General features: G+C 48.8%; 2 protein-coding genes across 2 annotated transcripts; one reads left to right on the forward strand and one right to left on the reverse strand.

Moving 5' to 3' along the window:
• Positions 1-11,185: 11,185 nt before the first annotated feature.
• On the forward strand, positions 11,186-14,224 carry LOC109733676 (receptor protein kinase-like protein ZAR1). Its single transcript, XM_020292901.4, has 2 exons — positions 11,186-12,745; positions 13,229-14,224. Exons 1-2 carry the CDS (start codon positions 11,200-11,202, stop codon positions 13,888-13,890), a joined length of 2,208 nt encoding a protein of 735 aa, XP_020148490.2. The 5' UTR covers positions 11,186-11,199; the 3' UTR covers positions 13,891-14,224.
• An 885-nt stretch (positions 14,225-15,109) lies between these two features.
• LOC109733681 (putative cyclin-dependent kinase F-2) lies at positions 15,110-16,697 on the reverse strand. The gene is made up of 2 exons (XM_020292905.2): positions 15,435-16,697; positions 15,110-15,133 (listed from the first exon to the last, which is right to left on the reverse strand). Exons 1-2 carry the CDS (start codon positions 16,695-16,697, stop codon positions 15,110-15,112), a joined length of 1,287 nt encoding a protein of 428 aa, XP_020148494.2.
• Between the last annotated feature and the right edge of the window lie 340 nt (positions 16,698-17,037).

Below are 17,037 nucleotides of genomic sequence, written 5' to 3' on the forward strand. Positions count from 1 at the left end.
GGGGGGCCACCCACCAGGCACGAGGGTGGGGGCGCGCCCTACCCCCCTGGGCGCGCCCCCCTGCCTCGTGGGCCCCCTGGTGGCCCTCCGGTGGCCATCTTCTGCTATATGAAGTCTTTCGTCCCAAGAAAAATCATAAGCAAGCTTTCGGGATGAGACTCCGCCGCCACGAGGCGGAACCAATCTAGGGCTCTGGCGGAGCTGTTCTGCCGGGGACACTTCGCTCCGGGAGGGGGAAATCATCGCCATCGTCATCCCAACGCTCCTCTCATCGGGAGGGAGCCAATCTCCATCAACATCTTCACCAGCACCATCTCCTCTCAAACCCTAGATCATCTCTTGTATCCAATTCTTGTCTCCAAGTCTGAGATTGGTACCTGTAGGTTGCTAGTAGTGTTGATTACTCCTTGTAGTTGATGCTAGTTGGTTTATTTGGTGGAAGATCATATGTTCAGATCCTTTATGCATATTAATACTCCTCTGATTATGAACATGAATATGCTTTGTGAGTAGTTATGTTTGTTCCTGAGGACATGGGAGAAGTCTTGCTATTAGTAGTCATGTGAATTTGGTATTCATTCGATATTTTGATGAGATGTATGTTGTCTCTCTTCTAGTGGTGTCATGTGAACGTTGACTACATGACACTTCACCATTATTTGGGCCTAGAGGAAGGCATTGGGAAGTAATAAGTAGATGATGGGTTGCTAGAGTGACAGAAGCTTAAACCCTAGTTTATGCGTTGCTTCGTAAGGGGCTGATTTGGATCCATATGTTTCATGCTATGGTTAGGTTTACCTTAATACTTCTTTTGTAGTTGCGGATGCTTGCAATAGGAGTTAATCATAAGTGGGATGTTTGTCCAAGTAAGGACAGCACCCAAGCACCGGTCCACCCACATATCAAATTATCAAAGTATCGAACGCGAATCATATGAATGTGATGAAAACTAGCTTGACGATAATTCCCATGTGTCCTCGGGAGCGCTTTTCTCTATATAAGAGTTTGTCCAGGCTTGTCCTTTTCTACAAAAAGGATTGGGCCACCTAGCTGCACTTTATTTACTTTTGTTACTTGTTGCTTGTTACAAATTATCTTATCACAAAACTATCTGTTACCTATTATTTCAGTGCTTGCAGAGAATACCTTGCTGAAAACCGCTTATCATTTCCTTCTGCTCCTCGTTGGGTTCGACACTCTTACTTATCGAAAGGACTACGATAGATCCCCTATACTTGTGGGTCATCAGGTATCCTGGCACTAATCAGATCTGAATCTCGGTCAGATATGATGGTTGGAACATATTTCCAAGAGTTATAACATTGGTCTTTATATGACCCGGTAAGATGACGTCATGCCTAGCACACCTGGCCAGAGGACCTATTATTATAGTTTCCTTTTTAGCAAGCTTAGCGATTCTTCCATGAGGAAATCGTAAGACTTATTTTATAAGTTGTTCCTGATGAATCCTTTGTATATGCAAAGTCCGACCTTTGCTTGAAGACCATGTCAATGCTATCTCGAAGCATGTATGCGGTACTCCTATCATCAATAAGAACACAATGCTAAATTTTCATTATCAATTATCCAAACACCTTTGTATGGGTAATGTCATGAAATTTCTCTCATCTTACCTAAAGGGTTTTCTATGTTATATCCTGTCATGGATATCATGCTCTGCTTGTCCTTGGGAAGGATATACCCCTGAAATATGTGTTTAAACACATTTTCCCTTCCATTGTTTTGTTTAATCTGAAACATAATTTTATTCCATTATTTTGTTTAACCTTTCTGAGGTCTATATAATCTAAGCAGTAATATTCTTCTGCATATGTAAACACCTCGGTGTACAATTCTGTCAACAAGGCCCTGTTACTATTGTTGATGATATTCCGATAGCCACCGATGGACGAGAACTTTGCCTAATGGTCCACCTCGTTCAACGAGCAGGAAAATTGTTCTCTTCGTCCCTTGCCCTTGGTACCGACATTGTTGCCGACATAATCGACAGGCTACCTCTGACATGCCTTGCTATCATGACCATGCAAGATGTCACTGCTCCTTCTACTTTTATCCCACATGGTGGGCCCATAACCCACAGTTCTACAGGATCGAAACCTGACTCTCATGTACACCCCCGGTTTCCAAAGTTATTCCTCGCGCTTGACTTCTTAACTCATGGGCCACCTGCCAAGTGATCTATTCGGGTATCAGACGCAATACTTATTCTCGTTGCTCTAAACCCCTTTCACCTTCTGATTAGGCATCGAATGCTTGCCTATCCATTTGAAACTTCTCATGGTACCTTCTTACTTTGCTCTCGACATCTTCTTAAGTTTCAATTCGAGAGATACTTATGCTTCTTCCCCTGAGTTAACCGTCTGATGCTCGATCTTGTTAGAATCCGTCCTTATAGGGTTTTCCCTTCTCACCCCATTCGTAAGTACGGTGAAGATCCTGAAGGAAGGACGACAACTTCATCATGATGACCTGAAGCAGAGGAATGAAGACATCAATGTAATGGATCGACCTCTTCGAGAAGAGCAACTATGACCGAGAAGAATCGTTAGAATTTCGTAACCAGATCCCTTCCCCCTTATAACCGCTCCTAAATCTCGGGACGAGATTTCTTGTAGTGGAGGAGAATTGTGACGCCCGGATAATTAAGCTACAGTAACCCCCGCCTAATGATGCCATGTCACCTCGATTACTGTTGTTAATCTTGCGTTAGTTCGAAACTGATTCGAATTCAAATTAAAAATCAGGCAAACAACAAAAAATTTCAAACAATGAAACTAAAATGTTCGGGTCATGCCAGATAATGCATAGGTGATTATGGTGGTCAAACCAAACTTTTATGAAATGTTTAACTGCACTAAAAAGATTTAAATAGTAGCAAACCTAATTATTTAAATGCCTTTATTAATTAATAAAATATCAAACTAAATTATTTGGGGACTAGAATTTTTGTGACAGTGGACTAAATTGTAATACTAAATTAGATGCCAAGTATATATTTTACAAAAACTAAAACAATAGGAAACAAAGATACAACAGAATAAAAGAAAAGAAAATAAAAACAATACGAGAAATGATAATAAAAGAAAGCAAACCCCCCCCCCTGCTTGGCCGTGGCCCAGCAGGCCATCGGGCCAACCAGGCCGGCCCATCCGCGCCCCACCCCACTACCCATAACCCCCTGGGCAAACCCTAGCCCGACCGCACGACCCCACTCCTCCCCCCACATCGCCCACTCCCCCTCGATCTGGATCGAGATCGGGGGCTCGACCCCGACGCCGCTCGGTGCTGCCCCGCCGTCGCCGCTCATCACCCTGACGCCCTCGTCGCCGGCGGCCCGGTCGCCGCACCACCGCCATCGCCAACGCCACCTCGCCGGAACTGCCTCCCCTGCATCGCCGTCGTCCCCGACCTCCTCCCCGCGCCTCACTGCCCCGTACCCTACCACTCCCCTCTGAGCTCCCCCGGCCTCTCCAACTCTCTCCCTCGCACGTCACGGCGCGCGTGATGCGCCCGCACGTCCATCCGGCTCCGGCCGCGCCGCTCGGGCCATGCCCTCCTCGTCCGGCCGCAACCCTGCGCGCCCCCATGCAGCCCTGCTCCGGTGCTCCGCTGCCGCCTACACGCTGCCGCATCTGCCGCTGGCGCCCGCGGCCACCTGCGTCCGCGCGCGTCCACCTCCATGCTCCCGCGCACCCGTAGCCTACCTCCCGCTCGCCCCTGCTGCTGCCGCCGCATCGTCGCCTCGCGGCGCTCCCAGCCCCTGCAGCTCCTTCCCCGTGCGTCGCGCCGTTGCTTCTCCCCTATTGCGTCCTGTCCGTCGCGCCGCCCTGCGACCACGCGAGCGCGCGCACTCGCGGCTACACCTGCATTGCCGCGCGTCGAGCCCGCCTGGCCGTGCTCCCCGCTCCCTCTGCTCCGCCCGCCACGGCCCCGTTCACCTCGCCGGCGGCCTTGCCTGGCCTCGCAGCTGGCTGGACCGCCCGGGTCTAGGCGTCCCCGCTCGCCGCACCCTGCGCCCGATAGCCCGGCGCCCGCTAGCCCCCCTGCCTATGACAAAGAGGCCCCAGCCCAGAACGACTAGAAAAAAAGAATTTTAAATAATAATAATAGATAAAAATATTAATTAATTAATTAATTAAATTAACTTAATTAATTGTGTTTAAGAAACCTAATTAATTAACTAACCTAACTAATCTGTTAATTAAAATAATTAACTAGGTTAATTAGTTAACACACAATGACGTGTGGAATCCACATGTTAGTTTGACCGGTCAACGGTCAGAGTTGACCGCTGACGTCATGTTGACATCATGCTGACGTCATAATTGTATTTTCTAAATTAATTAATTCTATTAATCCTAAAAATGATTTAAATCTTTAATAATTAATATAAAATAATCTGTAGCTCGGTTGAAAATACTTTGTACATGAAAGTTGCTCAGAACGACGAGACGAATCCGGATACGCAGCCCATTCGTCCGCCACACATCCCTAGCATAGCGAACACGCAACTTTTTCCCTCCGGTTCATCTGTCCGAAAACGCGAAACACCGGGAATACTTTCCCGGATATTTCCCCCCTTCGCCAATATCACCTAGCACTGCGTTAGGGCACACCTAGCTCCGCTCATTGTCATGTCATGCATCGACATGTTTATGTTTGCATTATATTTATTGTTTCTTCCCCCTCTTCTCTCACTAGACACCGTGACCGATGCCGCTGCTACCCAGTACGACTATGGTGTTGACGACCCCTCCTTCTTGCCAGATCAACCAGGCAAGCCCCCCTTGATCACCAGATATCGCCTATTCCTTCTCTCTACTGCTTGCATTAGAGTAGTGTAGCATGTTACTGCTTTCGGTTAATCCTATTCTGCTGCATAGCCTGTCATTGTTGCTACAGTTGTTACCCTTACCTGCTATCCTAATGCTTGGTATAGGATGCTAGTGTTCCATCAGTGGCCCTACACTCTTGTCCGTCTGCCATGCTATACTACTGGGCCGTGATCACTTCGGGGGGTGATCACGGGCATATGCTATATACTTTATACTGTTACATTACTTATGATACTGTTCCGAGATGGGGGCTGAAGGGGCAGGTGGCTCCATCCCGATAGAGGTGGGCCTGGGTTCCCGACGGCCCCCGACTGTTACTTTGTGGTGGAGCGACAGGGTAAATTGAGACCACCTAGGAGAGAGGTGGGCCTGGCCCTGGTCGGCGTTCGCGGATACTTCAATTAACACGCTTAACAAGATCTTGGTATTTGATCTGAGTCTGGCCACTGGCCTATACGCACTAACCAACTACGCGGGAACAGTTATGGGCACTCGACGTCGTGGTATCAGTCGAAGCCTTCGTGACATCAGCGACTGAGCGGCGCGCGCCGAGTTGGACTGCGTAACGCAACTTCCTTTGTAATGGAGGTTGCTAGGTCTGCTCTCCGGCCAGCCACGCAACGTGCAGGTGTGCAATGGGCGATGGGCCCAGACCCCTGCGCGCATAGGATTTAGACCGGCGTGCTGACCTCTCTGTTGTGCTTAGGTGGGGTTGCGACGTGTTGATCTTCCGAGGCCAGGCATGACCCAGGAAAGTGTGTCCGACCAAAGGGGATCGAGCGTGTTGGGTTATGTGGTGCACCCCTGCAGGGAAGTTTATCTATTCGAATAGCCGTGATCCTCGGTAACAGGACGACCCGGAGTTGTACCTTGACCTTATGACAACTAGAACCGGATACTTAATAAAACACACCCTTCCAAGTGCCAGATATAACCCGGTGATCGCTCTCACACAGGGCGACGAGGGGAGGGTCGCCGGGTAGGGTTATGCTATGCGATGCTACTTGGTGAACTTACCATCTACTCTCTTCTACATGCTGCAAGATGGAGGCTGCCAGAAGCGTAGTCTTCGACATGACTAGCTATCCCCCTCTTATTCTGGCATTCTGCAATTCAGTCCACCAATATTGCCCATTTACACAGATACTCATGCATATGTAGCGTAGATCCTTGCTTGCGAGTACTTTGGATGAGTACTCATGGTTGCTTTTCTCCCTCTTTTCCCCCTTTCCTTTCCTCTCGGTTGTCGTAACCAGATGCTGGAGCCCAGGAGCCAGACGCCACCGTCGACGACGACTCCTACTACACCGGAGGTGCCTACTACTATGTGCAGGCCGCTGACGATGACCAGGAGTAGTTTAGGAGGATCCCAGGCAGGAGGCCTGCGCCTCTTTCGATCTGTATCCCAGTTTGTGCTAGCCTTCTTAAGGCAAACTTGTTTAACTTATGTCTGTACTAAGATTTTGTTGCTTCCGTTGACTCGTCTATGATCTAGCACTTGTATTCGAGCCCTCGAGGCCCCTGGCTTGTATTATGATGCTTGTATGACTTATTTTATTTTTAGAGTTGTGTTGTGATATCTTCCCGTGAGTCCCTGATCTTGATCGTACACGTTTGCGTGTATGATTAGTGTACGATTGAATCGGGGCGTCACAGCCCACAACTCTTTGTGTTCTACTCGTGCATATCATCTACGCATATACCTGGCTCATGATGCCATTGTTGGGATCGTTGCATGGAAAATAAATAAAAATTCTACGCACACGCAATGATCTATCCATGGAGATGCATATCAACGAGGGGGAGAGTGTGTCTATGTACTCTCGTAGACCGTAAGCGGAAGCGTTTCTCAACGCGGTTGATGTAGTCGAACTTCTTCACGCTTCAACCGATCAAGTACCGAACGCACGGCACCTCCGCGTTCTGCACACGTTCAGCTCGGTGACGTCCCTCGCCTTCTTGATACAACAAGTTGTCGAGGTAGTAGATGAGTTCCGTCAGCACGACGGCGTGGTGACGGTGATGGTGAAGTGATCCTTGCAGGGCTTCGCCTAAGCACTACGAAGATATGACAGTGGGAGTAAACGGTGGAGGGGGGCGCCGCACACGGCTAACAATTGTCTGGGGTGTGCTAGGGGGCGCCTCCCCGACATATATATATAGGTGGGAGGGAGAGGGGAGAGGCCAAGAGGCGCCCCAAGTAGGACCGAATCCTACTTGGGTTCCTCCTAGGCCGGCGCCCCCCCCCCTTCCTTATTTACCGGAGGGGGAAGGAAAGAGGAGGGAGGAGGGAAGGAAGGGGGAGGCCGAACCCCCCCCCTTTCCTTCTCCCTTCCCCTCTTTCCTTCTCCTCTGGTTCGGCCCATATGGGGGTGCACCAGCCCCTGGTGGCTGGTGTGTTTCCCCTCTTGGCCCATTAGGCCCATATCTTTTGCCGAGGGTGCCCGGAAGCCCTTCCGGTGACCCGATATGTACCCGGTACCCTCCGGAACACTTCCGGTGTCCAAATACTACTGTCCTATATATCAATCTTTACCTATCAACCATTTCGAGACTCCTCGTCATGTCCATGATCCCATGCGGGACTCCGAACAACATTCGGTCACCAAATCACATAACTCATATAATATAATATCGTCATCGAACGTTAAGCGTGCGGACCCTACGGGTTCGAGAACTATGTAGACATGATCGAGACACCTCTCCGGTAAATAACCAATAGCGGAACCTGGATGCCCATATTGGCTCCTGCATATTCTACGAAGATCTTTATCGGTCGAACCGTTATGACAACATACGTGATTCCCTTTGTCTGTCGGTGTGTTACTTGCCCGAGATTCGATCGTCGGTATCTTCATACCTAGTTCAATCTCGTTACCGGCAAGTCTCTTTACTCGTTCCGTAATACATCACCTCGTGACTAACTCCTTAGTCGTTTGCTTGCAAGCTTATGATGTGTATTACCAAGATGGCCCAGAGATACCTCTCCGATACTCGGAGTGACAAATTCTAATTTCGATCTATGCCAACTCAACAAACACCTTCGGAGATACCTATAGAGCATATTTATAATCACCCAGTTATGTTGTGACGTTTGATAGCACACAAGGCATTCCTCCGGTATCCGGGAGTTGCATAATCTCATAGTCGAAGGAATATGCATTTACATGAAGAAAGCAATAGCAATAAAACTGAACGATCATGATGCTAAGCTAACGGATGGGTCCTGTTCATCACATCATTCTCTTAAAGATGTGATCCCGTTATCAAATGACAACTCATGTCCATGGTTAGGAAACCTTAACCATCTTTGATCAACGAGCTAGTCAAGTAGAGGCTCACTAGGGACATAGTGTTTGTCTATGTATTCACACATGTATTTAGGTTTCTGATCTAGCATGAATAATAAACATTTATCATGAATAAGGAAATATAAAATAACAACTTTATTATTGCCTCTAGGGCATATTTCCTTCAAGAACAGCTCCGCCAGAGCCCTAGATTGGTTCTGCCCAAGTTCTGCCTCGAGACGGCGGTGCTTCGTCCCGAAAGCTTCCTCCTGATTTTTCAGGTCAAAACACACCATATAGCAGAAGATGGGCAACGAAGGCCTGCCAGGGGGCCCACAAGGTAGGGAGGTGCGCCCCCACCCTTGTGGATGGCTGGTGGCCCCCCTCTGGTGCTTTCTTCGCCCAATATTTTTTATATATTCCAAAATAATTCTCCATGAAGTTTCAGGACTTTTGGAGTTGTGCAGAATAGGTCTCTAATATTTGCTCCTTTTCTAGTCTAGAATTCCAGCTACAGGCATTCTCCCTCTTCATGTAAACCTTGTAAAATAAGGGAGAAAAGGCATAAGTATTGTACCATAATGTGTAATAACAACTCATAACGCAATAAATATCAGTATAAAAGCATGATGCAAAATGGATGTATCAGGGAGGAGCCCTATCCGCCGCCGCCACATCCAAAATGAAGAAGAGGAGAACCGAAGAAACTTTGGAGATCTTCTTAGTTTTGGTCCTTTCATCTCCATCATCATCTCATCCTTCACTATTGTAAGAGGAATTCCAAGTTGTGAGAACAAATTGTAACTCTATTCATTCTCATCTGGAGACCAAGACTATTTGAATTATTCATTTCATCTTATTGTGGATCTTCATGGTATTATCGATATGGTTATCATGGGTTTTATCTCTGGTGTGACTGGTTTCTCTCTTATGATGCGTGAGTAATCCCCCATAGGCATGGGAGATGTAGGTGAGTGGTAAGATTCATTTGTGTCTGATCTATATGTCGTCATGTGTATTCGTAGTCTTATGATTTGTCCAGTAAGTTGTTATATTGTAGTGAACCCTATGCGTGTTTTCCAATTTAAGGGCGCATGTAACACGATCTCAAGACCTACACAGGTAACACATATTGTTTAGGAATATGTGACCTCTGATATGACAGGTGGAGATATCAATGAGGACCGAACACAATATGAGATAATAGTGATCCATGAAACCTAATGCTTGGTTCCGGTCCAAGGACCTTAATTGTGGAGACGACCACTCCGTGGCAATGACAAAGCAGGACCATAAAATGAAATGTAATCCCGCGAGGAGGAATTTCATAACCTTAGCGTGATCCGCCTACAGAACACACATATCAAATACTATGAGTATAATACAAGGTAATTGGTATTACCGTCGCACTCGCACACTTGATATATTTATGTACTTACCATGAGCTGAATTCTCTCCGCGCCTAATCTCTCGATTGCAAGAAACGCAACTCTACTTTCCCGTTTATTTATGTTATTTACTTTTAAGAGTTTTTACCACTGCTACTTCAAACATTTTATCCTTGTCATTCTGGTTTATTCGTCCAATAGGACAGTAACAATATTTGCAGAAGCTCAACCAGTTACTTCACACAAGAACTGTGACACCTTATGTGTGACAGAAGTGCCAATATAAATACTCTTCCCTGCTCTTCGTTGGGGCGATAACTAATTGGGATACTTCCTCGAAAGTGCTACATAACCCTGTTTGGCTTGCAGGCACCAGTTGGTAATAAGTCGGTTGTCAGTTTTGACGAGTCAATGGTGCTGACATATGGGCCTAGAATATGTTGACGTGGCTGCTTACATGTGGGTCTGGACGTTGCTGATGTGGGTGCTTACAAGTGGGGCCATGACTCTGGTGACGGCTGCAATTTCCGGCACCGGTACTGTCACCGGTTCTAGATGGCGCCAAATTGTGCATGGTTTCAATTTATAGGCGAGTTTGAATTTAAATTACTTTTTTTTGAAATTTAACATTGCCATCGTAACTTATATTAAGAATGAGACTTGGCATCTGTCACAGCACTGGCCCACATATTAAAATGAGTATCCAAATGACATATTATCAAGCATGAGAAATAAGACATGCAAGAAAGTATCACGACGAATAATAGTACACCATCAACAGTAACTTCCTTAAGAGATGACTAAGAATTGCCTCCATTTCTTATTGCTTCTTTTGAAACGCTCGGATTTTTCTGTCCCGATCCATCTTGAAAATTTCTATTTCTTGATGCTGCTTCAATTTGAGCTCTTCGATTTATTGCTTCTGTGCACAAAGTACTGCATTCTGATCTTCTTTAAAAGTGGCAATCGCTGCTTTTGTGTCTGACTCTTGTGTTGTAACCTTTGCTTCTAGCTCTCGGATGCATTGTTCAAAGGATGAATCATGTGATGAAACGCCGAAGCTTGAAAGTAACATGTCGAAGGAGCACTTTTCCTCTTTGTGGTACGTGTTGCGATCTACATCATGATTGAAAGCGTTGTTCATGCACCGTTAGTAAATTACAATACGATGGCTCGCACAATACTTTTGAAATTAAAACATTAGAATCACCGCACGCTATGCGCAGAAGAAAGGGGAAAAGAGGTCAAAATTTCCAGGTTCGAAGGATGTAAAAAACTTGTTGAACATCCAACGCTTTTTTGCATGATCAAGTCACTATTGATCAAGATAAAATTCGACAAACAGCGAAGGATGGACGACATGTCCTTCGATTGAATGACCTCCGACGCGTCCAGACATTGCCGTAGACACTGGATGATGATGTACATTTGCGTTGAAGATGCCCTAGCTAGGTTGAGCAGGCACGTGCAGCCGCGTTACTTTCTCGAACACAATGCACTATTGCCCGTACTCACCAACTGTCGGCAATCATCGGTCACCACCGCTCCTCACCAGTAAACAAGTGGAAATAGAATAGCAAGCGCAGTTAGGAGGATTCCGGTGAGAAACCAGTTAAACACGAAACTACAACGTAGTACAAGAAAATAATGCCATCGCCAGTTCTAATGAGTGCCGCCGGTCTTCATAAACGCAACGACTCGGAGCCTCACTCAGTGCCCCGGTCGGCCAGTCCCCACTGGAAAGCGCAGCCCCGCGTTCCTCCTCCTCCCATGGCCGCCGTGCTCCCGCTCCTCCTCCTCCTCCTAGCCCTCGCGCTCCCCGCCGCCACCAACGCGCTCACCGCCGACGGCCAGGCGCTGCTCTCCTTCAGGGCCGCCGTCCTGCAGGACCCCACAGGGGCCCTCGCCGACTGGAACGCCTCCGATGCCGACCCCTGCTCCTGGAACGGCGTCGCCTGCGACGACGCCGGCATCCGCCGGGTCGTCGCGCTCTCCCTTCCCAGGAAGGGCCTCGTCGCCGCCCTACCGGCGTCCCCGCTCCCGGCCTCCCTCCGCCACCTCAACCTCCGCGGCAACCGCCTCTACGGCGCCCTGCCGCCCGCGCTCCTCGCCGGCGCCGCGGGGCTGCAGAGCCTCGTCCTCTACGGGAACGAGCTCGACGGGCCCGTCCCCGCGGAGCTCGGGGACCTCCCCTACCTCCAAATCTTGGACCTTTCCTCCAACAACCTCAACGGCTCTCTCCCCGGGTCGATCCTGAAATGCAGGCGCCTCCGCAGGCTGTCCCTCGGCCGGAACAACCTCACGGGCCCGATCCCGCCGGGGTTCGGCCGGGAGCTCTCGGCGCTGGAGCAGCTCAATCTGTCCTACAACCGGCTCTCCGGCGCCATCCCGGATGACATCGGGAACCTGTCCAGGCTCGAGGGGACGGTGGACCTATCGCACAATGACTTCTCCGGGCCGATTCCGGCGAGCCTGGGGAAATTGCCGGAGAAGGTCTACATTGATCTCTCCTATAACAATTTGTCAGGGCCGATTCCGCAGAATGGGGCGCTTGACAACCGTGGCCCCACAGCGTTCTTGGGCAACCCAGGGTTGTGTGGGCCGCCGCTCGAGAACCCCTGCTCGCCGCCATCGTCCAACCCGTCTGTTCCGAAGGATGGGGAGTCCGGTGCCGGGGGCAACGGGAGTGGGAGGAGCAAGGGGTTGGGGAAGGCTGCCATTGTGGCCATTGTTCTGGGTGATGTCGCAGGGATCTTGATCATTGCCCTGGTGTTCTTCTACTGCTATTGGAAGAAAGTTTCCCCCAAGGAGAAAGGACATGGTGCGGGTCCCGGCTCGAAAGAGTCGAGGTCTGGTTGTTTTAGCAGGGACGAGCCTGAGACTCCATCAGAGCAGCACGACCTCGTGCTGTTGGACCAGAAAGTGAGGTTTGATCTCGATGAGCTGCTTAAGGCATCAGCATTTGTGCTCGGGAAGAGTGGGATCGGGATTGTGTACAAGGTAGTTCTTGAGGATGGGCTCACCATGGCGGTGAGGCGACTCGGTGAGGGGGGATTGCAAAGGTTTAAGGAGTTTCAGAGTGAGGTTGAGGCCATTGGCAAGGTCCGGCATGCCAACATTGTTGCCTTGAGGGCCTACTACTGGTCCTTTGATGAGAAGTTGCTGATATATGATTACATCTCAAATGGCAGCCTCTCTTCAGCAATTCATGGTATGTGTTATCAACTGAATCGAGCTCTCTAATGCCTAGCTTACATCATGTTTCCATTATTTTCTGTCGCTTCGTAGAACTGTTGACCAGTGATAGTAATTTGTAGATCAGGATCCTCGTACTGATGTAATGTACTTCGACATTGATTAGTTTTGCCCCTTGTGATACGATTTTTGTTGTTAATGACAAAGCTAGTACCTGGAGTTCAAGTGATATCTCTAGAATGCTCTTTCAGTCCATGTAAATTGTTTTGATACAGTACTGTCTCAGTGGTACTCTGTTAAAGTTTGACTTTATTCATTTCTTTCTAAAAACAACTTTTTTGAGAGGTAATTTACTTCTTTCTGATGTACTGTCTTATATTTATGTACAGAGGGGGTAGTTCTTTGCTAGCAAAGGTTACTAGAGTACATCCTCACTGCAATGTAGAACCTCTGTATTTATTTCAGGCTAGCGTTGCATTGGCTGATTTGTTACTTTCAGGTAAACCTGGGACAATGACATTCACACCACTGACATGGAATGCACGTCTAAAGATCATGAAAGGAGTCGTGAATGGGATGTCTTTCTTGCATGAATTCAGTCCCAAGAAGTACGTACACGGGGACTTGAGGCCGAACAATGTCCTTCTTGGAAAGGACATGGAACCGTATATTTCAGATTTCGGCCTCGGGCGACTAGCAAACATTGCTGGTGGAGCAGCACCTTCTTCGCAATCGGATCGGATTGGCGTCGAAAAGGCTCAGAGTCTGCAGCCAGATTCCTCAATGAGCCCTCTTGTGAGCAAAGAAGGTTCATGCTACCAAGCACCAGAAGCGCTGAAAACATTGAAACCGTCGCAGAAATGGGATGTCTACTCCTATGGCGTGATCTTGCTCGAAATGATTACTGGTAGATCGCCCGTCGCTCTCTTGGAAACTATGCAGATGGATCTTGTCCAGTGGGTCCAGTTCTGTATACAAGATAAGAAACCATCCGCTGATGTGCTCGACCCTTTCCTCGCGAGGGACTCGGAACAGGAAGGTGAGATGATTGCTGTACTCAAAGTCGCTCTCGCTTGCGTTCATGCTAATCCCGAGCGAAGACCGACGATGAGAAATGTCACAGAAACCTTGGAGCGCCTGAGCGCTTCAGTTTCAAGCTAGAAAAGCACGACCACGAAAGGGCGGTGATATGGTTGCAGAAAACATGTGATGGTTGTAAAGCTCAAGCATGGCAAAGAAGGTTAGGGGAACACCAAGTGACATTTAGTTAACCATGTAAAATTATCGATTTCGGGACCTTTAACAAGTTAGGTACCTATCATGTGTTAGCTTTTCTTCTTTGGGAGCAGAGCATGTAGTATCTGTTAGTATTTGCTACTGTAGTACTCTGTGTGAGAATGAATTCTGTGCACAGCTGCAGTTAACTCAGCGATGAATGTACCACGTGGTTGATCAGTTGAAGACTTGCAATGAAATCCCATTCCTGATTGTTGTCTATCCTTGCAGTGAATATTAGGTGCAACAATTGCTCATGTTGCAGACAACTTGGTAGCTCCTCAATTGCAAATAGTGCACACAAAAAAAGGAAGCATGATATTAGAAAATGTTCCTCTAGTGTATGATGGGCATGGACGCATGGTCAGGCATGTTCTTCAATTGCAAATATCATGTTGCTTAATTAGATAGGATGGAAGCATGCATAATAGTAGCATAGTGTTGAGTGCCTTTTGTTTTGCGGGGATAGTGTTGAGTACTTTTGGTTCCTCAGATATCACAAACCTTGGCATCATCATTAGAAAAATGATCCATTTGAAATGTCATGTATGTATATTGCCACTAGTGTTCTAAGGACCTCTCTGATCTAAATGATTTTCTATTCGGATTTTAGAGGGTTGTAAACCATACGATTTTTTCTTCGTGGGGTTGTTTGATAGTATATACGTAGGATCCATCATTTTCACTACATTTGGAAAAACTTTCCATCAACTGAATTCACTTGACAAAATCTTCTAATTTGATACGAATTTACTTTTGTAGAATTCTAGTGGTCATGATAATGTCATCCTGCGTTTTTTTTCTTCCTATTTCACCATCTTTTGAATTAGGTGAATCAAAGAAGCCCTAGAATTTTGCTTTGAATACTTGTACGGTCTCCAAAAATAGTTTGCGCAATTAATTTCTAATTGCGATGTAATTGTATAATCTACTCCCTCCGTTCCTAAATATAAGTCTTTTTAGATATTTCAATAAAGACTACATACGGATGTATATAGATATATTTTAAAGTGTATATTCACTCATTTTGCTCCATATGTAGTCCCATTGGAATCTTTAAAAAGACTTATATTTAGGAACGGAGCGTATATTACGATATTATTTTTTAAACAAATTCTTGAGCACCAACCTGCATATTCGTACATATATTAATAATCAAAGTTCAACGGCTTGATTATAGTTTTGTTTTGCCGTGTGATTTTTGTGCATATATTAGCAACCAAAATATGGAAAAAATGATTTTACTTTATCTTTATCGTGTATATGCTTTTTGAACACCAACCTACATTTTTAAGGGACAACCTACATTTTTTTAGAACAAGGGACAACCTACATGTTTGTACAAATATTAGTAGTCAAATATTCAAAAGTATCCAGCGGCCCGGTCCACTAATCACCCACGGGGATTTTTACACTGCCTTCGACCTTACCGGTCGCCCAAAGCATGACAAAGCCATCTGCCAGGAGTGCGACGCCAGCGCGCGAATGCTCGCGGCCGCACCACCGCTCTTCGAAACTGCAGCGGCTACCGGAGCGTGGTCGTCGTCGGTGTCAGCGAACCACGGGAGCCGGAGCGCGGCGGCCGCGTCCAGCCGCTTGCTGGTGCTGCACGTGAGCAGCCCTTTCAAGACCTTGAACCCGTCCTTGGACAGCGTCTTCTCCGGGAACAGCTCGCGCAGCCTGCCACCGCGCCGAGCTTGCCGCCACAGCTTCACCTCGCCGGCGAGGAACGAGAACGGCGACTTGAAGGCCTTAAGCGCCTTCTTCTTTTCTGGCACGCCGAGCACATCGAAGATCTTGTAGAGCTGGCCAGCCATGGTGTCCGCCCTCTCGAAGAGCACCTCGCCGGTGAGCATCTCGGCCATGACGCAGCCCAGGGACCACATGTCGACGCGCGTGTCGTAGCGCGGCTTCGCCAGCAGCATCTCGGGCGCCATGTACGACCTCGTTCCGGCGGCCAGGAACGCGCCGTCGGCGTTCTGCTCGACCATGGACATCGCCAGCCCGTAGTCGCAGATCTTGACGATGAGGTCCCCATCGCCTCCGCCGCCGTCGTAGACGACGAGGACGTTGGACGGCTTGATGTCGCGGTGGATGATGCGGCGCTCGTGCATGGCGTCCGCGCCGGCCAGCAACTGCCGCATGACGCCGCGCACCTCGTCCTCTGTGAACGGGCGGCCGAGGCGGGCCATGCGGTCGTAGACGACCTGGTCCAGGCTCGGGCCGACGTACTCCATGACGATGGCGTAGTCGCTGGTGCCGGGCACGCGCGCGACGCCGCGGAGAGCGACGACGGAGGGGTGGCCGCCGCAGGCCGCCATGAAGCAGGCCTCTCGCAGGAGCTTCCTGACGAGCTGGTCGGAGCCGGGGCTGTGGCGCGTCGTCCAGCGGAGGCCCTTGAGGGCGACGGTCTGGCCGGTGGCGCGGTGGCGCGCCCTGAGGACCACGCCGAAGCGGCCCTCGCCGATCCTGCGCGTCTCCTGGTAGCTGCGTGAGCTGCCCATGCGCCGCCGCTTCCCGGTGCTTCTCGTCGCCCCCTCCTCCGCGGCGGAGGCGACGTCGTGGATCATGGCGGAGATGGCGGCGACTCGCCTGGCGCTCAGGGTTTCCGATGCAACGGCGTGGTCGATGACGGCGCAGATGGAGGCGACCCGGGAGGCGATCGTCGTCACTGCGCCGTCATCCTTGGCCATGTCGCTGGCGGTGTCTGGACTCAAGGAGTCTGGACCTAGCTACGAACCAATTACCTTAACTAGCAAGACATTGAGAAGGAATTCGACCATTATATCCGATCTGACGAAGGTCGAGCCGCTTGCGATACAGACTCCGCAAGACCTGGCGAGTGGCGATATGTTGGTGCACCGAAGTGCGCGGAGTAAATTGCTGAAAGCCACCACATTTGTGGCAAGGATACTGCAAAACTATCGCTTTTGTCAAAAATCATGAAAAACCATCACTTCCGCGGCAAGTGAGTAACAAATTGCACTAATTCAAAACTAAGCAGCGTCTAACAGCAAAACTGACGGGTGGGCC

The sequence above is a fragment of the Aegilops tauschii genome, chromosome 1 (genome assembly GCF_002575655.3).
Source record: "Aegilops tauschii subsp. strangulata cultivar AL8/78 chromosome 1, Aet v6.0, whole genome shotgun sequence".
NCBI lineage: Eukaryota > Viridiplantae > Streptophyta > Magnoliopsida > Poales > Poaceae > Aegilops > Aegilops tauschii.

Excerpts from the sequence above, each read along its gene's own strand:
- LOC109733681 (XM_020292905.2), bottom strand. The coding sequence starts at position 16,697 with ATGGCCAAGGATGACGGCGCAGTGACGACGATCGCCTCCCGGGTCGCC. Across the intron at positions 15,134-15,434 it reads TGTCATGCTTTGGGCGACCG|GTTGGTGCTCAAGAATTTGT; the intron begins GTAAGGTCGAAG and ends ACGAATATGCAG.
- LOC109733676 (XM_020292901.4), top strand. The coding sequence starts at position 11,200 with ATGAGTGCCGCCGGTCTTCATAAACGCAACGACTCGGAGCCTCACTCA. Across the intron at positions 12,746-13,228 it reads CCTCTCTTCAGCAATTCATG|GTAAACCTGGGACAATGACA; the intron begins GTATGTGTTATC and ends TGTTACTTTCAG.